Raw genomic sequence first — 26,688 nt, forward strand, 5'->3', positions numbered from 1 at the left:
AGACCAGCTTGGGCAACAGAGTGAGACCCTGTCTCTACAAAAAAATTTTCTTAAAAAATTAGCCAGGCATGGTGGTGGGCACCTGTGGTACCAGCTGTTTGGGAGGCCAAAGTAGGAGGATCACTTCAGCCCAGGAGACTGAGGCTGTAGTGAGCTATGATCAGACCACTGCAGTCCAGCCTGGGCAATAGAACAGAGACCCTGTCAGTTTTAATAATTTATATTTCTGGTCTGGTGCAGTGGTGCCCGCCTGTAGCACTTTGGGAGGCTAAGGCAGGTGGATGGCTTAAGCTCAGGAGTTCCAGACCAGCCTGGGCAACATGGCGAAACCCCGTCTCTACCAAAAATACAAAAATTAGCTGGGTGTGGTGCACACGCCTGTAGTCCCAGCTACTCAGGAGGCTGAGACAGGAGAATCACTTGAATCTGGGAGGTGGAAGGTGCAGTGAGCTGAAATTGCGCCACTACACTCCAGCCTGGGTGACAGAGTGAGACCCTGTCTCAATCAATCAATAACAGATTCCCTCTAACAATTTGAATCTGTTTTCCCATACCCAACAGGTGGGTCCTTAATATAGTTTTATATTCGATGAGCTGCTAATACCCTATATACCCTATTTAAAAATCTGGGTCAATAATGTAGTAGAAAGAAATAACACTTTTTGTGATAAGAATATTATATAGTAATTTGGTTAGTTATGCTAAACATCTCACTTACAAAATTTTTTCTTTTTTCTTCTTTCTACATTTAAATTTTTCTCCTGAGAATGGTCACTGAGAGAAAACAAAGAAAAACAAAGTTATTTTTCTAAATGCAGTGTGATATCCTGAACAGAAAAAGGATGTTAGTGAAAAAACTGGTAAAATCCAAATAAAGCCTGTAGTTTAGTTAATAGTATTGCACTAGTTTTGACAAATATACCAAAGTTACTATAAGATATTAATGTTAGGGAAAGCTAGGTGAAGGGCATGTGGGAATATGTACTATCTTTGCAACTTGCCTGTAAATATACAACTTTTCCAAAATACAAAGTTTATAATAAAAATTTTAAAATTTTGACCCTAATTTACCATCCCAATATGTACTTCCCTCATACAGTGGTAGCCACTATAATTAGTTTGATTATCCTTTTGAGACCTTTTAAATATACTTTTAATGTATTCATAGAAAATATATAATATTGTTAAATGTATATATATTTTTTCTTTTTCTAAATGTATGTATTCTAAAAATTACATTTGTAGTATCATTTTCGTGGTATTGTGCCATGTGTCATTCTGTAATTTTTTCACTGTCTTTTTTTGAGATCTGGCCATGTTGACTGATTGAGATAGATAGATCGGATTCAGTGTTTCATTTCTTTTTACTGTTGAATAGTATTCAATTTTATATCATTATTTATAAATTCTCCCATTTGGGAGCATTTAAATTGTTTGTAAATTTTTACTTTGACAAATAATGCTGCAGTGAACATCCTGAGCATGTTTATATAAATTTGCAAGTTTTTTTCTAGGACAGATGCCTAAGATGTGGAATTGCTGGATCGTAGAATATGTACATTTAAAGTTTTTAAAGCAGTACCAAATACTCTCTGAATAAATTGAATTGGGACCATGCACAGTGGCTCACACCTGTAATAGCAGCACTTTGGGAGGCCGAGGTGGGCGGATCACCTGAGGTCAGGAGTTGAAGACCAGCCTGGCCAACATGAGGAAACCCCATCTCTACTAAAAATAGAAAAATTAGCCAGGTGTGGTGGCACGTGCCTGTAGTCCCAGCCACTCGGGAGGCTGAGGCACGAGAATAGGTTGAACCTGGGAGGCGAAGGCTGCAGTGAGCTGCGATCGTGTCAGTACGCTGCAGCCTAGGTGACAGAGCAAGACACCGTGTTAAAAATTTTTTTTAAAAAAAGGAAAGAAATCGTACTGGTTTATATATATTAGAGTTCCTGTTTTCCAAATGCCTCCAACTCAGTACAGAACCAAGCATCTAGATTTTTGCTAATCTGATATATAGAAATAGCCTCGGCTGGGCGCGGTGGCTCACGCCTGTAATCCCAGCACTTTGGGAGGCCGAGGTAGGCGGATCACGAGGTCAGGAGATCAAGACTACTCTGGCTAACACGGTGAAACCCCGTCTCTATGAAAAATACAAAAAATTAGCCGGGCGTGGTGGCGGGCGCCTATAGTCCCAGCTACTTGGGAGGCTGAGACAGGAGAATGGCATAAACCTGGGAGGTGGAGCTTGCAGTGAGCCGAGATCGTGCCACTGCACTTCAGCCTGGGCAACAGAGCGAGACTCCATCTCAAAAAAAAGAAATAGCCTCTCACTTGTTTTAGTTGGCATTTTATATAAGAGCAAAGTTGAGACACTTTTCATGTGTTTAAAAATGATTCCTTTCCTTTCCTGTAAACTGTTTATGCCTTTTTCCCATTTTTCTATTGGATTGTGGGTCATTTTGTTACTAGTTTATAAGAATTTTGTATATATTAAAAATATTGGCCCTTTGGATGTTTATAATGGCTGTAATTTTTTTCATGCCTATTGAAGATTTTTTTTTTTTTTTAGTATTTATTGATCATTCTTGGGTGTTTCTCGGAGAGGGGGATATGGGAGGGTCATAGGATAATAGTGGAGAGAAGGTCAGCAGATAAACACATGAACAAAGGTCTCTGGTTTTCCTAGGCAGAGGTCCCTGCGGCCTTCTGCAGTGTTTGTGTCCCTGGGTACTTGAGATTAGGGAGTGGTAATGACTCTTAAAGAGCATGCTGCCTTCAAGCATCTGTTTAACAAGGCACATCTTGCACCGCCCTTAATCCATTTAACCCTGAGTTGACACAGCACATGTTTCAGAGAGCACGGGGCTGGGGGAAAGGCCATAGATCAACAGCATCCCAAGGCAGAAGAATTTCTCCTAGTCAGAACAAAATGGAGTCTCCTATGCCCACCTCTTTCTACACAGACACAGCAACAATCTGATCTTCCTTTCCCCACACTTCCCCTCTTCTCTTCAACAAAACCGCCATCGTCCTCATGGCCCGCTCCCGATGGTCGCTGTCTCTTTGGAGCTGTTGGGTACACCTCCCAGACAGGGTGGCCGGGCAGAGGCGCTCCTCACCTCCCAGACAGGGTGGCCGGGCAGAGGCGCTCCTCGCTTCCCAGACGGGGTGGCGGCCGGGCAGAGGCGCTCCTCACCTCCCAGACGGGGTGGCCGCCAGAGGCGCTCCTCACTTCCCAAACAGGGTGGCCGGGCAGAGGCACTCCTCACATCCCAGACGGGGCAGCCGGGCAGAGGCGCTCCCCACATCCCAGACGGGGCGGCCGGGCAGAGGCGCTCCTCACATCCCAGACGATGGGCGGCCGGGTAGAGGCGCTCCTCACCTCCCAGACGGGGCGGCCGGGCAGAGGCGCTCCTCACCTCCCAGACGGGGCGGCCGGGCAGAGGCGCTCCTCACTTCCTCCGAGACGGGGTGGCAGCCGGGCAGAGGCGCTCCTCACCTCCCAGACGGGGCGGCCGGGCAGAGGCGTTCCTCACCTCCCAGATGGGGCGGCCGGGCAGAGGCGCTCCTCACTTCCCAGACGGGGCGGCCAGGCAGAGGCGCTCCTCACATCCCAGATGGGGCAGAATGGCTGTAATTTTTTTTAGAGTTTATAGTTTGTCTTTTGACTTTATTTCTGTATTTTTTAACATATGGGATTTTAAAATATTTTAAGGATCAAATGTAACTTTCTTACCTTTTAATGACTTCTTGAGTTTGTCATGCTCAGAAACACCTTTTCTACACTAAAATTTATCGTTTTAGAATTCTCTCATATTTCTTATTTCATTTTTTTGGTTTAAATCTTCAGTACATCTGGAATTTATTTTGCAGTAAGGGATGAAGTAAAATTGCAACCTAGCTTTTTTTTTCCCCCCCGGAGGACTACTTAGTTATCCTAGTAACATTTATTGGGTAATCCATCTTTTTAAACATTGATTTAAAATGCTGCCTTCATCAAAGCTAAATTCGTATAAGTATTTGGGATTACTTCTAGGCTTTCTATCTCTACGTCTAGCATATCTCTATATGTGCTAGTATCAGATTATTTTGGCTGGGCATGGCAGCTCATACCTGTAATCCTAGCTCTTTGGGAGGCTGAGGCAGGAAGATCGCTTGAGCCCAGGAGTTTGGGACCAACCTGGTAACATAGCGAGAGCCCGTCTCCACAAAAAATGCATGAATTAGCCCAGTGTGATGGCACATGCCTGCGGTCCCAGCTACTTGGGAGGTTCAGGTGGGAGGATGGCTTGAGCCCAGGAGGTCAAGGCTGTAGTGAGCAATGTTTGCACCACTGCACTTCAGCCTAAGTGACAGAGAGACCCTGTCTCAAAAGAACAAACAAAACCAAAACACACACACACACACACACAAAATCGGTTTAACATGACTTTATACTGTGTTTTAATGCCTGGCAAGATATTATCACATATTCTTTTTTTAAGATTTTTTTCCTTTTCTTTTTTTTTTTGACACGGAGTCTCACTCTATCGCCCAGGCTGGAGTGCAGTAGTGCGATCTCTGCTCACTGCAACCTCCGCCTCCCAGGTTCAAGCTATTCTTCTGCCTCAGCCTCCCGAGTAGCTGGGACTACAGGCACAGCCACCACACCTGGCTAATTTTTGTATTTTTAGTAGAGATGGGGTTTCACTGTATTGGCCAGGCTGTCTGGAACTCCTGACCTTGTGATCCGCCCGTCTCGGTCTCCCAAAGTGCTGGGATTACAGGCGTGAGCCACTGCGCCCAGCCTACGATTTTTTCCTAAATATTTTTGTGCATTTATTTTTCCATGTAGACTTTAGAATCAACTTGACTAGGAAAAAAAAATTCTATTGGCATTTTGACTGGGATAGGACTAATGTTATAAATTAATTTATGGGAAATGATATATATAGGTAACATTGAGACTACCTAAGAACTGATTGTAGTTCCACTTAGTTCTTAGTATTCCACAGTAGACTTAAACATTTTTTCCATATCAGTCTTGCATGTTTCTTAAGTATATTCCTACGTATTTAATATTTTTTTGTTTACGTCCATTTTTTCGCTGTTATAAACAGGATATAAATTCTTATGGCCTGTCCAGTTATTATTTACATACAGTGATTTTTTTGAATCGTGGTCTTTGTATATCAACTTTGTGTTTACCCAGTTCATTAAATTTTCTTACTGTTTTTAATTGTTACAGTTGATTTTCTTGAGTTTTCACCTACAAGGAAATGGTAGTTTTATCTTCTTTCTAAATTTTATTCTTCTTACCTGATTGGCCAACTCCTTCAAAACAGTTTTGTGAAATAGCGGTGGTAGTTGAAATCTTTGTCATACTAGGTTAGTGGTGGTAGTTGAAATATTTGTCGTTCTCATCGTCTTTTAATATTACGATACTGGTTTTTGGGTTGGAGTGGGGAGAAATGTTTTATTAGGTTAAAAAGTATCCATCTAAGCTGGGTGCTGTGGCTCACACCTGTAATCCCAGCACTTTGGGAGGCTGAGGCAGGCGGATTACCTGAGGTCAGGAGTTCGAGACCAGCCTGGCCAACATGGTGAAACCCCATCTCTACTAAAAATACAAAAATTAGCTGGGTGTGGTGGCGTGCACCTGTAGTCCCAGCTCCTTGGGAGGCTGAGGCAGGAGAATAGCTTGAACCCAGGAGGCAGAGTTTGCAGTGAGCTGAGATTGTGCCACTGCATTCCAGCCTGAGCAACAGAGCAAGACTGTCAAAAAAAAAAAAAAAAAAAGCAATAATCAAAAATAAGAGTGTTTAAAACAGCAACAAAATTCCATGTTGAATATCGGTGAATCTTTTTGAGTACTTAAACATAATTTACCTTTTGCAAATTTATTCAGGGTTATAAATGTTCATTTTTACTTAATGGAGCCATAAATTAATCTCTTTTTTTTTAATTGTATAGAAATTTACAGCAACAATGTCAACACCAGATAAGAAAGCTTCACAGAAGATTGGTTTTCGATTACGTAATCTGCTCAAGCTTCCTAAAGCACATAAATGGTGTATATACGAGTGGTTCTATTCAAATATAGATAAGTATGTATCATGGCTTATATTATGAATATTACTTGAATCAGAAATTTAAGTTTTTTGAAGGTTTTAAGCTACAACATTTTCTATGGGTCTACTTTGATCTTATTTTTCCCTGAGTTCATTTTTCTATTCCACATTCCAGTTGGATCTATTCTATTTGTCATAGTTTTCTTCCCTGTTATCTTTTTTGGGGAAGAAAACTGTACATTTTTGTGAAGAATTGATTAGAGTATAATTTCTGTGTTATAATTCTTAAAGACTTATGGAGTAGAGATACCTTAAAACACCATTATTTGCAGTGAATGAGATTCATTTTATAATTGAGATGTTAAGTGCTGGTATAATCATAGAGAAACCATTACTAATGGTAAAAATGGCTTAAGATTTTTAGGAGGGTAGTCTTTCTAGTTTGGATATGGTACTTAAGCATGCTAGGTATACACATAGGCTTAAGTATGACGTAGTATGAGATTTGGCTAAAATACAATTATTCAACAATGGAATTTACTGAGGAAAAGTTCTTATTTATAATCCTTCCTCATATGCCAGTCATTGCTGCTTGCTCTGCTGGATATTTATATTTACTTCCCTTCTCTGTTTTCTATACCATTTGCCTACTCTGGAGCTTGTGAATCTCATGAATGTTCATATTTGAGCCCAAGGCATTTATGTATCATTGCCAAGACTGGTTCCTGGTTTCCCAGACTCATGAATAGAATTGTTTTCTTTTTGTCTGTAGGCTTAAGAGAGTTTTCAGGGTGTCTCAGTGTGATCTGAGTTCTTCTGGGATCCCCCAAGCTAATCTGACCCTCTGGAGTCCTCCAGTGTCCCAAGACTGGTTTAATTCCAAAGAGGACTCCTTGGTGATGGTATTCCTTTGGGACAAAGATACTTTGTAGCTAACTTGGTTTATCTTCACCTGATATAAGGCCAGGGCCAGGATAGCCTCCCAAAGGATATACCTGTATAAGAGATTGAACAAAAATCAGTGTCTCTTGGAATCACAACACAAGTAATATTTCCTGAGCAACTTTTACACGACATTAGATGTTTCACAAATGCCAAGGATTTAGTTTTAGCCCTTTGAATTTGTGCCATATATATATGGGGTAGAAGTGAAAGTTTAGCATTTTGTGATTTTATGTGTTTTAAGAAAGTAACACATTGTATGTAACCATTAAAATACTATTTCTGTTTTACAGACCGCTTTTTGAAGGTGATAATGACTTCTGTGTATGTCTAAAGGAATCTTTTCCTAATTTGAAAACAAGAAAGTTAACAAGAGTAGAATGGGGAAAAATTCGCCGGCTTATGGGAAAACCACGGAGGTAAAAATAATGTTTTTGTTTTTGTTTAAAATAAAATCAAGCCAAGAGCAGTGCATGTACTTATAATCCCAGTTACTTGGAAAGCTAAGATGGGGTATTTGCTTAAGGCCAGGGGTTCAGGGCTGTAGTATGCTGTGATTACACCTGTGAATAGTCACTGCACTCTAGCCTGGGCAACACAGTGAGACCGTTCCTCTAAAAAAGAATTAAAAAATAAAATCAATAAATAATAGTTGTTAGTATCATTACTACGCTGATTTTTTTAATCTTTAAAATGACTAGTACCAAAACATAACTTTTCAGAATAATTGATTATATGTTAAATATATCCTGTTAACCAACTTTAATGTAGGTGCTGTTTATACGTATGCATCTTATACTTAAATGCACAATTTCATTTTTGTTAGGATCACAGATTTTCAACATAATTTTTTAGTTTTACATTATCTGTGTCCCTCTGTGTTCCAAAAAATATTTAAGAATGTCCTAAAAAGTATTTAAGGATGCTGTAAAGTTCTGTGTACATTTTTGTTATCTTTTGTGAAATCCTTTATAATCTCAGGAGCCTTCCCAGAAGTGCCTATTTTACTTTATATAAAAGTAGAAAACAAATTAATCTATCTAATATGTTACTCCCTGAGAATTGCTCTTCATGTGAAATGATTTTTTCTTTTCCAGTGTTATCCTGGTAACACATTGGAAAACCTTATATTACTTTTGAGTGAAAATTGGAAATATATTAGAAGAAGAATTAGATCATTAGTTCTCACATTATGTCTATCTGCCTGGTAAAAAGTATGTGCAAGACTTTTTCATTAAATGGTGGGAAAGTTCAAGGAAGGTCTGTAAATATAAAGTGATTTGGACAAATAGCAATGGAATTTAGATTTAATGATTTCTTTAGATGATGATGAAATACAGAGAGAACTTTTAATTAAACTGCCAATTTTTTTGTATTAAAAGATGACCTTGATGATGATGTTTTTAATATTTCTTATAATAACAAAATTAAAATTTGGTATGTTAGTGTGTTTCATACTCATAATTTATGGCCTTTGGTAATTACAGTAGCCATTTGGTGACTTTTTGCTATCATTTTGCGTGTTTGAGCAAATTGAGTTACACTATTTCTAATTATTGTCCATCAGAGTGGGATATTGGTCACTGTTTACTGTTTTGTCATAATTCTGTAGTTTGAGTGTCATATTTCTCATTAATTTATCTTCTGTTCTCTTACCATAACATTATTTAATCTTATAGTCCTTTAATTCATCAAGGTTAATTAATAGTTGAAGTATTTTTTCAATAAAATGTGTAGTTTTTCTTTCTTTGAGGAAGTCCAGGTATAATACAAATTATTGATACAATAAACCTTAAAATATCTTAATTTCAAAAATCAATTGGTGAAACTCCATCCAGTTGGAAGATAAAAAGGAAGAAACAAAGAAAGATAACTACCAGGAAGGAACTTAAGAGGAAATATGCAAGATACATATGAAGAAATGTTAAGACATACAGGATCTTGGAAAAGAAGACTCAACATCCTAAATTAGTCTATAAGTTAAAATCAGTCCCAATAAAAATATTAACAGGCCTTTTTTGTTGTTGTTGTTGAGACAGTCTTGTTCTGTCACCCAGGCTGGAGTGCAGTGGCGTGATCTCGGCTCACTGCAGCCTCCGCTTTCTGGGTTCAAGTGATTCTCCTGCCTCAGCCTCCTGGGTAGCTGGGATTATAGGTGCTCGCCACCACGCCCAGCTAATTTTTGTATTTTTAGTAGAGACAAGGTTTTGCCATGTTGGCCAGGCTGGTTTTGAACTCCTGACCTCAGGTGATCCACCCGCCTCAGCCTCCCAAAGTGCTAGGATTACAGGTGTGAGCCACTACACCTGGCCTCTTTTTTTAATTAGATGAGTTAATTCTAAAATTCACATTTAAGAGGGGAGAAATCAAGCAGGAAAATTCTGAAAAAGCAAAGTAATGAAGAGAGACTGCACTTTAAAGAGCACTTTAAAATAGATTATAAAGTGATCATAATTAAAGCAGAGTGGTAGTGGTGCATAAATAGAAAAATGAATGAAAAAGAAAAAATCCAGATACAGTCACAGATGTCTATGGGAGTTTAGTATAATAGTTGCAATGGTTGACTCTCAAGTACATGGTGAAGAAGAGGATGGATTGTTTGTTTAATGGAAACCGAGACTACTGTTTATTAGTCTATAGAAAAAAACAAGTTGTTCTCATGCCTTACAACTAGGAAATATTTGAAAAGGATTGAAGATTTAAATTTTTTTTAAATGAAAGAGTAAAACCACAAGAGGAAAACATAGGAGAGTTTTACTTAATCTTGAACTGGAAAAGGCCTTTCTCTCTCTTTTTTTTTTTCGAGATGGGAGTCTTGCTCTGTCACCCAGGCTGGCATATGGTTGTGCAATCTCGGCTCACTGCAACCTCTGCCTCCTAAGCTCCTACCTCAGCCTCCTGAGTAGAGTAGCTGGGACTACAGGCACCCGCCACCATGCCTGGGTAACTTTTGTATTTTTAGTAGAGACGGGGTTTCGCCATGTTGGTCAGGCTGGTCTCAAACATCTGACCTCAGGCAATCCGCCTGCCCTGGCCTCCCAGAGGGCTGGGATTATGGGTATGAGCTACCATGCCTGGCCTGGAAAAGCAGGCTTCAAACCTAGGAGCCATAAAAGAAAACATTAATAAATTTGACTATACAAAAATAAGAACATTTTACATGGCCAAAAACAAAAGCCCGTAAACAGAGTTGAAAGATAGTACAGAAATATCCATCACATCTTATTACAGAAAGCTAATTCCCTACTATATAAAGAACTATCAATAAGAAAATGTCAGGTAACGCATAATAAAAATGATTATAAATAGATGATTCAGGCTGGGTGTGGTGGCTCACACCTGTAATCCCAGCACTTTGGGAGGCTGAGGCAGGAGGATCGCTTGAGCTCAGGAACTCAAGACCAGCCTGGGCACCATGGTGAGACCCCATCTCCACCAAAAAAAAAAAAAAAAAAAAAAAATCAAAAATTACCCAGGCATGGTGGCATCCACGTGTAGTCCCAGCTACTCAGGAGGCTGAGGTGGGAATATCGCTTGAGCTCTGGATGTTGAGGCTGCAGTGAGCCATGATCACGCCACTGCACTCAAGCCTGGGCAACAGAACAAGACCCTGCCTCAAAAATAAGTAAATAAAATAAACTTAGCCAGTTGGGTGATACATGACTGTGATCCTAGCTACTCACTAGGCCAAGGTGGGATGATCACTTGAACCCAGGACTTTGAGACTGCAGTGAGCTGTGATTGCCCCATTGCACTCCAGCCTGGGCAACAAAGGGAGACCCTGTCTGTTTAAAAGCAAGAACAACAACAGATAATTGATAGGAAAGGAAAAAGAAATGGCTCTTGTAAACATGAAAAAAATTCCATTTTACTCATAATGGGAAATGCAAAATCAAAGTATGCTGAGATACAGTTTTTTTGGGGTTTTTTTTTTTTTTGAGACAGAGTCTCACTCTGTTGCCCAGGCTGGAGTGCAGTGGCACAATCTTGGCTCACTGCAACCTCTGCCTCCCAGGTTCAAGTGATTCTCCTGCCTCAGGCTCCTGAGTAGCTGGGATTACAGGCGCCTGCCACCACGCCTGGCTAATTTTTGTACTTTTAGTAGAGACGGGGTTTCACCCTGTTGGCCAGGCTGGTCTTGAACTCCTGACCTCAGGTGATCTGCCCTCCTCGGCCTCCCAAAGTGCTGGGATCACAGGCGTGAGCCACCGTGCCCGGCCGAGATACTGCTTTTAACTATCAGATGGGCAGAGTTCATAAAGGTTTTAATGTGTTAGGTTAGTAATGGCATAGTTAGTCACTCATACGTATTACTGGTGAGAGACTAATTTTATATAATCTCTGTGGAGGACAATTTGGTAATATCTATAAAATTTACAAATTTCCATTCCCTTGATGTAGCACTTTTAAGAATGTACAACACAGAGCTACTTGTACACAGATGAAATTACATGTACAAAGGTATTTATTGCAGTATTGTTTGTAGTAGCAAAAGATTGGCAACAGCCTAAAAGTCCATAAATGGGGGAATGATTATAGTATGGCACTCCATATAATAGAAAACCCTGAAACCATTTAACATAAAACAAAAACAGAAGATGGTTTCTATGTACTAATATGGAAATGATTGCTATGCTGTGTCAAGAAAAGAAATCAAAATATACAACAGTGCATATTGTAGCTATTTGAGAAAAATAGAGGAACATATGCATTTTTTTGATTGTATATGTCTAAGGTGTCAACAAAGGATCTGTAAGAAAAGTATAATGGCTGGGCGCCTGTGGCTAACACCTATAATCCCAGCACTTTGGGAGGCCAGGGCAGGTGAATCATGAGGTCAGGAGTTTGAGAGCAGCCTGGCCAATATGGTGAAACCCCATCTCTACTAAAAACACAAAAATTAGCCGGGCGTGGTGGCGCATACCTGTAGCTACTCAGGGGGCTGAGGCAGGAGAATTGCTTGAGCCTGGGTAGTGGAGGTTGCAGTGAATCGAGATCACACCACTGCACTCCAGCCTGGGCGACAGAGCGAGACTCCATCTCAAAAAAAAAAAAAAAAAGTAAAAGAAAAAAAATTGTCAACTATAGGGAAATAGTATGGGTCCTGGGTTCTTATGTCAAGAAGACTTTTTTTGGTATATTTTGTAAATTGATATATAATAGTTGTACATATTTTGGGAGTAGATGTATATAGTGTGTAATGATCAAATCAGGGTAATTGGGATATCCATTACCTCAAACATTTTTCTTTGTGTTGGGAACATTATAATTTTTCTCCTCTAACTATGTGGAAATAGTCAATAAAAAACAAAGTAAAAGAAAAAAACAAAAAAAGAAATAGTCAATAAATTGTTAACTATAATTTTCCTACTATACTGTCAAATACTGGAACTTATTCCTTCTATCTCCCTGTATTTTTGTACCCCTTAGCTAACTTCTCTTCATCCTCCCCTCCCTTTTCCCTTCCCAGCCTCTGGTAACCACCGTTCTATTAATAATTTCTACCTCCATGAGATCCACATTTTTAGTTTCCATGTATGAATGAGAACATCTGATACTTGTTTTTCTGTGCCTGGCTTATTACACTTAGCATAATGACTTCCAGTATCATCTATGTTGCTGCAAATGACAGGATTTCATTATATTTTGTGGCTGAATAAGATTCCATTGTGCATATATACCATATTTTAAAATTCCATTCATCTGTTGATGGACGCTTAGGGTGATTCCATATCTTGGCTATTGTAAATAGTGCTACAATAAACATGGGAGTACAGATGTCTCTTTGATATACTGATTTCCTTTTTTTCAATATACACCTAACCATGGGATTGCTGGATTTTTAGTTTTTTGAGGAACCTCCATACTAATTTCCATAATGGTTATATACCAGGAAGATTTCTAAAAGATGTTGTTTACACCAGAAGCAAGTCTGGTTTTTTGGTTTATGTGTTTGTTTTTGAGACGGAGTCTCGCTCTGTTGCCATGCTGGAGTACAGTGGCGTGATTTCGGCTCACTGCAATCTCCGTCTCCCAGGTTCAAGCGATTCTCCTGCCTCAGCCTCCCAAGTAGCTGGGATTACAGGCACACACCGCCACGCCTAGCTAATTTTTGTGTTTTTGGTAGAGATGGGTTTCACCATATTGGCCAGGATGGTCTCAATCTCCTGACCTCATGATCCGCCCACCTCGGCCTCCCAAAGTGCTGGGATTACAGGTGTGAGCCACCGTGCCTGGCCACAAGTCTGTTTTTATGATACTACTTAGCTTACTAGTAACTCATTATCCTTTGCTTTATCTTCTCATATTCTTCCCATATATACTGCTTGAATCAATATTCAACAAGTTCAGAAATCATACAAAAAATTATTATTATCAGCTAAGATCTTTCTGTGTATTTCCAGTCCTTATTCATCATTGCTTACAACAATTCACTTTATACATTGCTGGTCTTTATATCCTTTTTTCTCATTGTTTTTATTTAGTTTTTGAGACAACTTAAATGACAATAGAGCTCATAATGTACCTTTGAAAGTGAAAGCCATAACATGGCATGAAAGTGATGTTTAAATACTTTGTTTCATCCTAGGATTTGAAAACGGAAGGAAGATAGGCTCTAGAAATAAGAGGGAATTCAGCATTTATACTTTTAAGGCAGAAAGTATGATTAAAAGTTTACATAGTAGGAAGTCTCATCTTTAACTGCTATATTGGTGTGTTTACTGGGTCACAGAGAAAATGTCATGTTCTTTTGGGTAGAATATTGAAATTGAACTTGGTCCCTATGAGATCTATATTCCAGGCACAATTTCGTCAAAGGATGGTGAAAAAATTATTTTGCTTTGTAGGAAGGAATAACCTGCAAAATCTATAACTTGCAAGGTCCTGTTTTTTAAAAATTGAAAGGTAGTTTACTGTGAAAAGAAACAGTTCCTTTTTCTTTCTTTTTTTTGAGACTGGGTCTTGCTTTGTTGCCCAGGCTGGAGTGGTGCCATCTCGGCTCACTACAACTTCTGTCCCCCAGGCTCAAACAATCCTCCCACTTCAGCCTCCCGAGTAGCTGGGACTACAGGCTTATTCCACCACACCCAGCTTTTTTTTTTTTGTATTTTTGGCAGAAATGGGGTTTCACCATGTTGCCCAGGGTGGTCTCAAACTCCTGAGCTCAGGCAATCCATCCACCTCAGCCTCCAAAGTGCTGAGATTACAAGTATGAGCCACTGTGCCCAGCTCTTTTTTTTTCTTTTTTTTTTTTTTTTGAGGGGGGGAACAGTCTCCCTCTGTTGTGCAGGCTGGAGTGCAGTGGTACAATCACAGCTTAGCTCATTGCAGCCTCAACTTCCTGGGCTCAAATGATCCTCTGGCCTCAGCCTCCCAGGTAGCTGGATGCACACCATTATGCCTAGCTAATTTTTTTATTTTTAGCAGAAACAAAGTCTCACTATGTTGCCCAGGCTGGTCTCAAACTCCTGAGCTCAAGCAATTCTTCCACCTCGGACTACAAAGTGCCAGGATTAAAACATGAGCCACCATGCTTGGCCAAAAAGAAACAACTCCCCCCCGGCCCGAGACGGAGTCTCACTCTGTTGCCCAGGCTGGAGTGCAGTGGCATGATCTCGGCTCACTGCCAGCTCCACCTCCCGGGTTCACGCCAGTCTCCTACCTCAGCCTCCCGAGTACCTGGGACTACAGGCGCCTGCCGCCATGCCCGGCTAATTTTTTGTTTTTTGTTTGTTTGTTTTGTTTTTTGTTTTTTGTTTTTTAGTAGAGACGGGGTTTCACCGTGTTAGCCAGGATGGTCTGGATCTCCTGACCTCAATATCTACCCGCCTCGGCCTCTCAAAGTGCTGGGATTACAGGCGTGAGCCACTGCGCCCGGCCTTTCTTTTCTTTTTTTTTTTTTTTTTTTGAGACGGAGTTTCACTCTGTCACCCAGGCTGGAGTGAAGTGGCTCAATCTTGGCTCACTGTAGCCTCTGCCCTCTGGGTTCAAGCGATTCCCCTGCCTCAGCCTCCTGAGTAGCTGGGATTATAGGTGCCTGCCACCATGCCTGTCTAATTTTTGCATTTTTAGTAGAGACAGGGTTTTGCCATGTTGGCCAGGTTAGTCTTGAACTCCTGACCTCAGGTGATCCACCCGCCTTGGCCTCCCATACTGCTAGGATTACAGGCATGAGCCACCACGCCCAGCCAGAAACAATCTAAGAACCTATTTTTGAATACGGTGTACTTAATGAGAAAAAAAAAAGGAGTGGTGAGATGGATAGATTTTAAGGTTTTTTTTGTTTTTGTTTTTGTTTTTGTTTTTTTTGAGATGGAGTCTCACTCTTGTCGCCCAGGCTGGAGTGCAGTGGCGCAATCGCGGCTCACTGCAACCTCCGCCTCCCGGATTCAAGCAATTCTCCTGCCTCAGCCCCCTGAGTAGCTGGGATTACAGGCGCCTGCCACCACGCCCGGCTAATTTTTGTACTTTTAGTAGAGAGGGGGTTTCGCTATGTTGGCCAGGCTGGTCTCAAACTCCTGACCTCAATTGATCTGCCCGCCTCGGCCTCCCAGAGTGCTGGGATAACAGGTGTGAGCCACCGCGTCCGGCTGATTTTAAGTTTTTAATCTCAGCACTTGAGTCCAGGAGGTGGAGCCCAGAATCGCTTGAGCTGGAGATAGAGGTTGCAGTGAGCCAAGATTGTGCCACTGCACTCCAGCCTGGGTGACAGAGCCAGACTCTATCTCAAAAAAAGAAAAAAAAAAGATTTTAAGTTTTTATATGGGGTAGTTATCATTTGTATGTTTTTTATAATTTATCCTAGATGTTCTTCTGCATTTTTTGAGGAAGAGAGATCAGCATTAAAACAGAAACGGCAGAAAATAAGGCTCTTACAACAAAGGAAAGTTGCAGATGTTTCACAGTTCAAAGATCTCCCAGATGAAATTCCTTTGCCTCTGGTTATTGGAACGAAAGTTACAGGTAAGTGAAAACAAGTTAATTACTCTTTTGACTTGTAATTTTTAATCAAGGTAATCTTTTTTGTTTCTTTGGTTCTTATTTTATTTCATTTTTAATTACCAAGAAATATTTACAATAGACATCGTTAACCCTCACCCTATCCCTATCCCTCAACTCTCTCTGTGCCTGGTTGATGCTCAGGGATGGAGTAGGGGTTCTGTAGTGCACATCACTTGATCTTTTTTTTCCTTAGTTACTTTGATTTTTCACTAGAATGTGTTTACACGTACACATGGGACAAAATTCTGATGGTGTAAATAACCCGTATGGGACAAAATTCTGATGGTGTAAATAACCCGGATAATCTCTATTCGAGAAATGACTTTTAAATTTAGAAAGCTTAAACTATAGCTCTGTGCAGTTTACTATAGAAGTTACTCTTTCTTCATGCATGAAATCGATTTTTTAAAGTAATTGGGAAAAAGTGTATTGGTTCAAAGTAACATCTACTACAACATAAACTAAAGCCAACTGCCACAAAGATGAAATTTAATAATCTATTGGAGTAAGTATAGCTATGTATTATTTTAAAGTTTTTTATTTTTTTTTTCTTTTTGAGACTGAGTCTCCCTCTGTCACCTAGGCTGGAGTGCACCTAGGCTGGATCTTGGCTCAGCTCACTGTGGCCTCGACCTCCCGGGCTCAAGCAATCCTCCTGCCTCAGTCTCCCAAAGTGCGGGATTACAGGCATGAATCACCACAACTGGCCGTAAATTTTTTTTATTTTAAATTATTCTATATTTTCCTTCTACATTATTTGTTTTCCTTTCCTAACTAGCCTTGTCTGGTTAGTTCACAAATACCATTGTTCTCGTGGACTTTGGGTCTAGAAATAGTCCATTTCTAATGATTGAATAAAACTAAATTATTCACTAGTCTGCTTAACATTTTATAGGGGTGTAAATTTTGTCCATTTTATAGATGTGATTCTGTGTACTCAGGGAGAGAAAGTGCAAAATCTCAGGTTTAAGTTAATCCTTAATTACTTGGTGAAGGCAAATTACAATATATGTAATACAAGAAATAAGGTGTTAGGTGGATAGAATAGTAATTGTACTGAGTAATTGTAATTGTACTTCAACCATTGAAAAATGGTTGGAGTAATTCGAGAATAGTTTTTGGAGGGAAGGGAACCTGGAGTTACATATTTATATCATTTTTCCTGGCTCTAGAAGTGGTACTTGTTTCCATTATATTGTAAAAATGATTAAGAGGAAAGGTAGAAAATAGAGAAGAGACTGGATCATGCATATGAAATGCAAGCACAGTTTATCTAGGAGAGACTAGATTTGGTAATAAATGAGTGTATATTGACAACTCACTGTGTAATCAACAGATTATAGATGATATGATCTCTGTCTTAACAAAACTAGTCTGGAAGTAGAGATGGAAATGGGATGAGATGGGTAGACAGCGTATTTGAAAAATGTTTAGTTGTAAAAACTCCATATAAATAACTACGGCAATAAAGTCTAGTATAAGTACTAATGCTGACATACTGATTTATGCCAGAGAAATGCTGACATGAAGAGTGACTCTCAGACTCATTAGGAAATCCTTAGAAATTCATTGTTTTAGAATTTTAAGAACTGGTGATATTATTTGACAAGACTGAAAATCTTAGGTAGTGTTTTTATATAAGTACTCTTGTTACAGTGGAGAATAGGTTAGACAGGCTATAGCAAAATGTGAGAAAACTACTAGAGCTGTTTTGTGTGTTGTGTTTTTTATTTTTGTTTTTGTTTTTTGAGACAAAGTCTTGCTCTGTTGCCCAGGCTGGAGTGCAGTGGTGTGATCTCGGCTCACTACAACCTTCACCTCCAGGGTTCAAGCAATTCTCCTGCCTCAGCTTCCTGAGTAGCGGGGATTACCAGCACCCGCCACCACGCCTGGCTAATTTTTGTAATTTTTTTTAGTAGAGATGAGATTTCACGAAGTTGGCCAGACTGGTTGGTCTCAAACTCCCAACCTCAAGTGATCTTCTGTCCACCTCAGCCTCCCAAAGTGTTGGGATTACAGGCGTGAGCCACTGCACCCAGCCTAGAGCTATTTTTTCTTTTTTTTTCTTTTTTTTGAGATGGAGTCTTGCTCTGTCGCCAGGCTGGAGTGCAGTGGCTCAATCTCGGCTCACTGCAACCTCCACCTCCCAGGTTCAAGCGATTTTCCTGCCTCAGCCTCCCGAGTAGCTGGGACTGCAGGTGCGCGCCACCACACCCGACATATTTTGTATTTTTAGTAGAGACAAGGTTTCACCATATTGGTCATGCCGGTCTCGAACTCCTGACCTCATAATCTGCCCGCCTCGGCCTCCCAAAGTGCTGGGATTACAGGTGTGAGCCACCGCACCCAGCCTAGCCTAGAGCTTTTTTAAAGCAATGTTTTACATTTTCTCTTTGGGCTAGTGCAGGGGTCAGCAAACCTATGGCCTATAGGCCAAATCTAGGCTGCCACCTATTTATGCATAGTTTGTGAGCTAAGAATACTTTTTATATTTGTAAGTGGTTGAAAAAAATCAAAAGAATAATGATATGTTGTGACTTATGGAAATTGTATCAAGTTCACAGGGCCTCCTTAAGGAGTAAACATGTTCTAAATAAGTTCATAACTGAAACAGACCAGCCCCTACAAAACGTAAAAGCAAGTGTGACGAGATCAAAAAGATCTGCCAGTAATCTTTTTTGTCTACAAGAAAAAAATTCAATACCCTGTGTAGCATACAATAAAAAATTGCTGTACTTGTGGGAAAAAAAAGACTATTCCATAGTCAATAAAAAAGCCATCAATAGAGATAGACTCTGAGATGACTCAGATGTTGGGATTAGCAGACAGTGACTTCAAAATAGCTATCATAAGACATGTTCATGAACTTAAATGTAAATATAAATATAATGAACAGAGGAAATCTGAGTGAATAAATGGACATTTTTTCAGATAAAGAAAATGAATTTAGAACTGAAAAGTATAATATTGAAAAGAAAAACTTCTGAATGAGCTTAAAAGCAAATTGGAAACACTAAAGAATGGGTCGGTGAACTTGAGAATGTATCAGTAGAAATTATCCAAGTATGAAAACAGGTAGGAAAAAAATGAAAAAAAATAAATAGACCCTCAGATCCCTCTGAGACAATATTAAGCAAGATAACATATGTGTAATTGTAGTCCCCGTAAAGACAGGAGAGAGGCATTGGCACATAAAAAATATTAGACAAAAGCTGAAATTTTTCCAAAAGTATAGATCTAAGGTACTCTGAACCCCAAGCAGGATACCCACATATACACAAAACCCATCATTAGACGCAACACAGAAAATCTTCAGAGAAACTCTTAAAAGCAGTCACAGAAAAACAGCATATTATGTAAGAGGAGCACTGATATGGATGGCAGCCAACTTCATATCAGAAAAAATGCTAGAAGTAATGCCAAAAAAGTTCTTCAGACTGAAAGGAACTTTTTTACATTACATGGTATCATACGTAAACTGGAATCTACAGAAAGGACCATAGAGCACCAGAAATGAATGAATGAATAAAATGAAATTATTGTGTTGCCAAGTTCTTAAATTTTATGTAAGAACACACAGTATTAATTTAGTAGAAAGTAATGTTAAGGCCAGGCGTAGTGGGTCACACCTGTAATCCCAGCATTTTGGGAGGCCAAGGCAAGTGGATCACTTGAGGCCAGGAGTTGCAGCCTGACCAACATGGTGAAACCCTGTCTCTACTAAAAATACTAAAATTAGCTGGGAATAGTGATGTACGCCTGTAATCCTAGCTACTTGGGAGGCTGAGGCGTGAGAATCACTTGAACCCAGGAGGCGGAAGTTGTAGTGAGCTGAGATTGCGCCACTGCACTCCAGCCTGGGTGACAGAGTGAGACTCCGTCTCAAAAAAAAAAAAAAAAAAAGTAATGTTGAAAGGGAGCATTATAATTCCTAGCCCATTGTGGCTCAAAAACTTTAGTATGCATCAGAATCACCTGGAGGGCTTGATAAAACATATTGCTGGGCTCTACCTCTGAGTTTCTGATTCAGAAGGTCTGGGATAGGGCCTGGGAATTTGCATGTCTGACAAGTTTCAAAGTAATGCTGCTGGTTTGGGAACTGCCTTTTTTTTTGGAAAACAAAAACAAAAACAAAACAAATGCAAAGAGGTATAGTTAAAAAGTCAAAAGAGAATTTGATTTTTTAAATACTGAATTTGGCCAGGTGCAGTGGCTCATGCCTATAATCCCAGCAGTTTGGGAGGCTGAGGCAAGCCACTCACTTGAGCCCAGGAGTTTGAGACCAGCCTGGCAACATGGTGAAACCCTGTTTCTACAAAAAATACAAAAATTGGTCAGGTGTGGTGGTGTGCTCCTGTAGTTCCAGTTCCTTGGAAGGCTGAGGTGGGAGGATTCCCTTAGTCTCAACTGCAGTGAGCAGTGATTATACCACAGCACCCCAGCCTGGACAAAGTGAGACCTTGTCTCACACACACATACACAAAAAAATTATCTAATTAAAAAAAAAAGATGGCAGGAAAGAAGGGACAGGGAACAACAACAAAAAACCCAAATGGGATAAATAGAAAATAGCAAGGTGGTAGACTTAAGTCTGGCCATCCTATTGTTATATTAAATGCCAATGAACTATAAACACTTCTGCCAAGCACACTGGCTCACAACTCTAATCCCAGCACTTTGGAGAGGCCAAGGCACGAGGATCACTTAAGCACAGGAGTTTGAGACTAGCCTGGGCTACATAGTGTGTTGGGGTAATCAGACCCAACACCAGGTCGTGGGGGCGATGAAGTCCGGCTGAATCAAAGGATTGAGAAAAAGACCAGGGGCCCATCGCGATTGTGGAGGCTGTGAAGGCCCCAAGCTCTGGGACCCCACGCTGTTTATTGGTAATCCAACAAAGAAACAGGTGGTGAGAATGTGGGGGTCAAAAAGGCAGGCGCATGATCTACAGCTGTGACGGCTTAGCATTTATATAGAACACGTTCTGCTACTTGAGATAATGGAATACAATCAATCCAGGAGCCTAGGAGGGCTAGAAGCAAGGAGCCAGCAAGTCTAGACACATTCCAGGGGACATTATGTCAGACATGCAAGCCCTGCCTCAGCTTTTTTCCTAACACTCAGCTTTTTCCCAACATAGTGAGACCCTGTCTCTACAAAAATTTAAAAAAAAAAAAAAAAAAAAGGTCAAGCATGGTAGTGGGCACCTGTAGTCCCAGCTACTCAGGAGGCTGAGAGGATCGCTTGAGCACAGGAGTTCAAGGCTACAGTGAGCTATGATCATGCCAGTGCACTCCAGTTTGGGTGACACAGCTAGACTCTGTCTCAAAAAAAAAAAAAAGCCACTTCAATTAAAAAGTAATGATTGGCTGGGCGTGGTGGCTCATGCCTGTAATCCCAGCACTTTGGGAGGCTGAGGCAGGCAGATCACTTGAGGTCAGGAGTTCGAGACCAGCCTGGCCAACATGGTGAAACCCCATCTCCACTAAAAACACAAAACTAGCCGGGCATGGTGGCACACGCCTGTAATCCCAGCTACTCAGGAGGCTGAGGCAGGAGAATCACTTGAACGTGGGAGGCAGAAGTTGCAGCGAGCCAAGATCTCACCCACTGCACTCTGCACTCTAGTCTGTGCGACAGTGAGACTGTCTCAAAAAAAAAAAAGGTTAAGATTATGAGACCGGATTAAAAAAAAGTAAGACTCATCTGTATACTGTCTTCAAGAGTTATACTGAAATATAAAATCATAGACAGGTTGAAAGCAAAAAGACAAAAAAGATATGCAGTGCAAATAGTAACTGTAAGAAAGCTAAAGTGGCTATTTTAACATTAGAGAAAAATAGGCATCAAGACAGTATTGTCAGAGAGAAGTATTTCATAATGATAAAAATGGCCAGTTCAGAAAGATATACCAATCCTATGTATGTATATTACTATATACCTAACAGTAGAGCTTCAAAATACATGAAAGCAACAGTTGAGATAACTAAAGAAAGAAATAAACAAATCCACAATCATAGTTGTAGATTTTAACACCTCACTTCCAGTAATTAATAGGGAGAAGAAGCCAAAAAATGTCAGTACACATATAGAGGATTTCAACAACACTATCAATCATCTTGATCTAAATAATATTTTTAGAACAATACACTCAACTGCAGAATACATATTATTTACATATGCAAATGGATTGTTGATCAACATGTACCATATACTGGCCCATTAAAAAATGTCAATAAATTTTGAAAGATTGAAATCATATAGAGAATTTCTCTGACCACAATAGAATTTAATTAAACATATTCCTTCTTTAGAAAATATTTTAGTAAACAAAGAGTAGTAGATTATTCCTCAAAAACGAGCAAAAATAATAAAAAAGTCACTCTATTAGGGATTTTGCTGTAGGAACAAAGAATCTGGCAGGTAAAAAGTGACTGGACTTTGTGATTGTCATATACAGAGTTAGAAGCACAAGAGTTTTGACAGATGCACTGGGTACTGAAAGTAATGGAAAATTTGAATAGTAAAGAAGTTTGGAAAAATGTCTAGACATGATACTTTAGCTACAGTATATAGAAAGTTGTTTGAGACGTGATACTTAAGCCACAGTTGTCTACCCCTGGAGAAATGAGAGTGTTAAAAAAGATATTAAAATCATTGATTTGTTAAGAAATTGTAAGAATCTGAACTATCCTAAAAGTAATCTTCGTAAAATGAACAATAATTCCAGGTTATCTGGGATTTTCTGTAGGTTATCTAAAGGAGTAAATGGAAAAGAAATAAAAAAGATTTTATTTATCAAATAAATTTTTCAAAAAATAGAAATGAAGAGAATAGGAAAAAAGTACGTACATACACAAACTTTTTTTTTTTTTTTTTTTTTTTTTTTTTTGAGACGGAGTCTTGCTCTGTCTTCCAGGCTGGAGTGCAGTGGTACTATCTTGGCTCACTGCAATCTCTACCTCTTGGGCTCAAGCAATCCTCCCACCTCAGCCTCCAGGGACTACAGGCACATGCCACCATGCCTGGCTAATTTTTTTGTATGTTTTTGTAGAGATGGGGTTTCACCATGTTGCACAGACTGGTCTTGAACTCCTGAGCTCCAGTGATCCACCCTCTTGGGCCTCCCAAAGTGAGCCACTGTGCCCAGCCTCCTTTAATTCTTTGAACGTATTTATAACAGCTGCTTTTTTAAGTCTTTGCTAAATATATTATCTCTGTCAATTTCTTACTGTACTTTTCTTGATTAAGAGCCATGCTTTCCTACTTCTTTATATGTCTAGTAATTTTTGGTGGAAAACTTGATATTTCAGATAATATATTGTAGCAACTATGTATTCTGATTTTTTGGAGAGTTGTTGGATTTGCTTTAATAACTTGGCTATGCAAATACTGATGTCTCTGCTTCATTTTTTTATTCTTATATTTATTATTATTATTAAACTTGGTTTCCAAAGAGTTACCCCTGTGTCTGCATATAATTTAGTGGTCAGGGCTGGGTGCGGTGGCTCACGCCTGTAATCCCAACACTTTGGGAGTCTGAAGCGGGCAGATCACCTGATGTCAGGAGTTTGTGACCAGCCTGGCCAGCATGTGAAGCCCTGTCTTTACTAAAAATACAAAAAAAAAATTAGCCGGGTGTGGTGGCAGGCACTTGTAATCCCAGCTACTCAGGAGGCTGAGGCAGGAGAATCACTTGAACCCGGGAGGCGGAGGTTGCAGTGAGCCGAGATCGTGCCACTGCATTCCATCCTGGGCCACAGAGCAAGACTCCCATCTCAAAATAATAATAATAATTTAGTGGTCACCTAATGATTTGAACAGAGGTTATGCTCTAACATCTTGATCGGGAAAAGCCTCACATTGATTTATATGTGAGTTGGGGAATGTATATACAAAGTTGCTGCTAGTTTTCAAGTCATCCTTAGCTTTTACTTTTTGCCAGACTATTGGATCTTCCCCGTCCATTTGCATAGTAACCCAGTTAGCCAGGGATGGTAGAGAGCTTATTTCCGCCCTTTTATGGCTCTCTAGTTTCCGTGATCTCCCTGTTAAATTTCTGGCTGTCTTTCGTGACCAACCAAAATTCTGGCTGGTTTTCATGAGCAACCCTGAACTAATAAAACCATTCTCGACCACGTTGGTGGTGGTAGTGGGTGTGTGAATAACCTTGTGCAAAGAGGCCACTGACTCCCCCTGCCCTAACCTGAAGCTCTAGCACTTCTTCAACAATAAACGTTTCTTGTTTTCTACATTTGATCCATTTCCAGTACCCTGGAGTGGTGGTTTTTCACAATCTCATTCAGGTTTGTACTTGTTTTTTGTGGAGAGGAATTACCAGCCTCTTCATGCCACCATAACTGGTAGACCTTTTCTATGCTTATATTTGTTTATTCAGCTTCATTATTCACATCTTCGGTATCCATGTTTACTTTTCCCTTAAAGGATCTGTCAGAAACTGAGAGAGATTTTAGTCCTCTACAGTTGTGTTTTTATCAATTGATCCTTTTATTTTAAACAGTCTTGCATTGTGTATTTCTGTGTTCTATTAAAATGTTGTGTATTATGCTTTTTGGTTAGTATAAAATATATTACTTTGCCCAGTTTAAAGCCATCAATGCTGTTGTTCTTAAATTTTTTACTCATGCTGGATGTTTGTTTGGATTTCTCTGATGTTATTTTAGGCTGGATTTAAATAATAGTGACACAGAGTTCATCTGTGTCATCAGTTCCAAGACTACTAGTTTTGGTGATTCACTAGAAAGACTCAGAATACTCAGCACATGTACTCATGGGTAAGATTTGTTACAGTGAAGGACACAAAACAAAACTGGCAAAAGAATAAGGTGCCTGGGGCAAAGTCCAGAGGAAACCACGTGCAAGTTTTCAAAAGTCCTCTCCCAATAGAGTCATGCAAGAGTTTTAATTCCCCCAGAAACAAGTTGTCACAATGCTTATAAGTGTTGTCTACCAGGGAAGCTCATTAGAGACTCAGTGAGCAGAATTTCTACTGGGGGCTGAGTATGTAGGCATCTTTTGCCTAGTACATACTAAAATTCCAGTCTTCCAGAAGGAAAGCAGGTATCCAGCATTAACCACATCGTTTGCACAATCTAGACACAGTAAAACCACCATTATTAATTAGGGAACAGTGGGAACACTTCTGAAATCCAAGTTCCCAGATACCAGACAAAGGCCAACCTTGCAAGGAGGCTTTCCTAAGTATAGCAGCATCAGGCCTGCAGTATTAACTTCTTTAATTATTTTCTACACAACATCTTTGTCTTTTTTTTTTAAGTTGAACTACTCCTGGTGCTTCACTTATGAGTATAATGACCAAAGTTCTTTTGTTGGTTTTTTTGCAGCTAAATGATTTAAAATATTTTTCTCTTAATTTGGGAGTAATATAATTTTATTCATATATGAAATTAGGGATCATCATTTATAGTTTTGGTTTTTGTTTCAAAAAATCTTTGTTGTTTCTCTAAGCCAAAAATAAAGTGTGTGCTTGTTTTGAAACTCTAATAGACAAAATACTGTACTATGATTTAAATTACATGCTTGGAACAGTTTTATATTTGACTATTCTTTGTATCTCCCACACATCATAATGCCTTTGTTCTTTTCTCAGCACGATTACGTGGTGTTCATGATGGTTTGTTCACTGGACAAATAGATGCTGTGGATACTCTTAATGCTACTTATAGAGTAACTTTTGATAGGACAGGGCTTGGAACCCATACCATCCCTGACTATGAAGTTCTCGTAAGTAGTATTTCATAATACTTTTGTGTTTTATGCCTGTTAAATGTGTTATATAGAGTTTTTTTAGAAATAGTATTTTATGATAGAATCCAGACTTTAGCTCACAGAGGAAGAGATCCTTAGGGGACCCCAGCCCTATCTGCTAGACCCCTGGTTTGGATCTATACTTAAGTCTTCCATTTTCCAGGAACTAGAATTTCTCTGTTGGACCTTAACGACACAGCACTTTAGTATAACCAAACTGATGAGTCCTGACTAAATAACCTTGGAGAAGAAGCTACATAACATTTTCACTGCAGCTGTTAGGTTAAAGTATAGTCCTCTTGCAAAATTGTTTTTAAAGTGTGAAGTAACATCTTGTACTTATTTGTTCTCCTGTTTTATCTTCAGAGGTATGCAAGGTGGGTGTTAATTACCTTCACTTTTGCATGATGAAACTCAGACATAAGTACAATTGCATAATTTATTCAAGGCTCTAGATCTGGTTTCCTATTAGGCTGAGACTAGAATTGAGATCTTTTTTTCTTTTTTTTTGAGACGGAGTCTTGCTCTGTTGCCCAGGCTGGAGTGCAGTGGTGTGATCTCGGCTCACTGCAACCTCTGCCTAGAATATACATACATACATACATATATACATATACATATATATACACACACACGTATATGTATGTCTGTCTTTGTAAATATATTTCCTAAAAGAAATATATATATATGTATATCTCCTTAGTGCAGAAATACAATATTGCTTGATATCTCTCCGCAATAGGAGAGAAAGAAAATTAGAACTAAATGTAGAACAGAGTACACTACTCTTAAGTTTTTACATTAAAGGATGAAAGCTTTAAACCCTCCTTTCAAAAAAAGTAAATTGGCCCGGCACAGTTGCTCACGCCTATAATCCCAGCACTTTGGCAAGCCGAGGCGGGTG

General features: G+C 39.6%; 1 protein-coding gene across 8 annotated transcripts in view; it reads left to right on the top strand.

The window, feature by feature from the left end:
• The window catches only part of LIN9 (lin-9 DREAM MuvB core complex component), an 82,207-nt gene that overhangs the window by 16,952 nt on the left and 38,567 nt on the right, over positions 1-26,688 (top strand). For all 8 annotated transcript variants that reach the window (XM_024237958.2, XM_024237961.2, XM_024237965.2 and 5 more), the window contains 4 exons: positions 5,953-6,086; positions 7,286-7,411; positions 15,799-15,956; positions 25,627-25,760. In XM_024237958.2, coding sequence (XP_024093726.1) covers positions 5,953-6,086; positions 7,286-7,411; positions 15,799-15,956; positions 25,627-25,760 — 552 coding nt within the window. The remainder of the gene's footprint in view (positions 1-5,952; positions 6,087-7,285; positions 7,412-15,798; positions 15,957-25,626; positions 25,761-26,688) is intronic.

The sequence above is a fragment of the Pongo abelii genome, chromosome 1 (assembly GCF_028885655.2).
Source record: "Pongo abelii isolate AG06213 chromosome 1, NHGRI_mPonAbe1-v2.0_pri, whole genome shotgun sequence".
Classification (NCBI taxonomy): Eukaryota; Metazoa; Chordata; class Mammalia; order Primates; family Hominidae; genus Pongo; species Pongo abelii.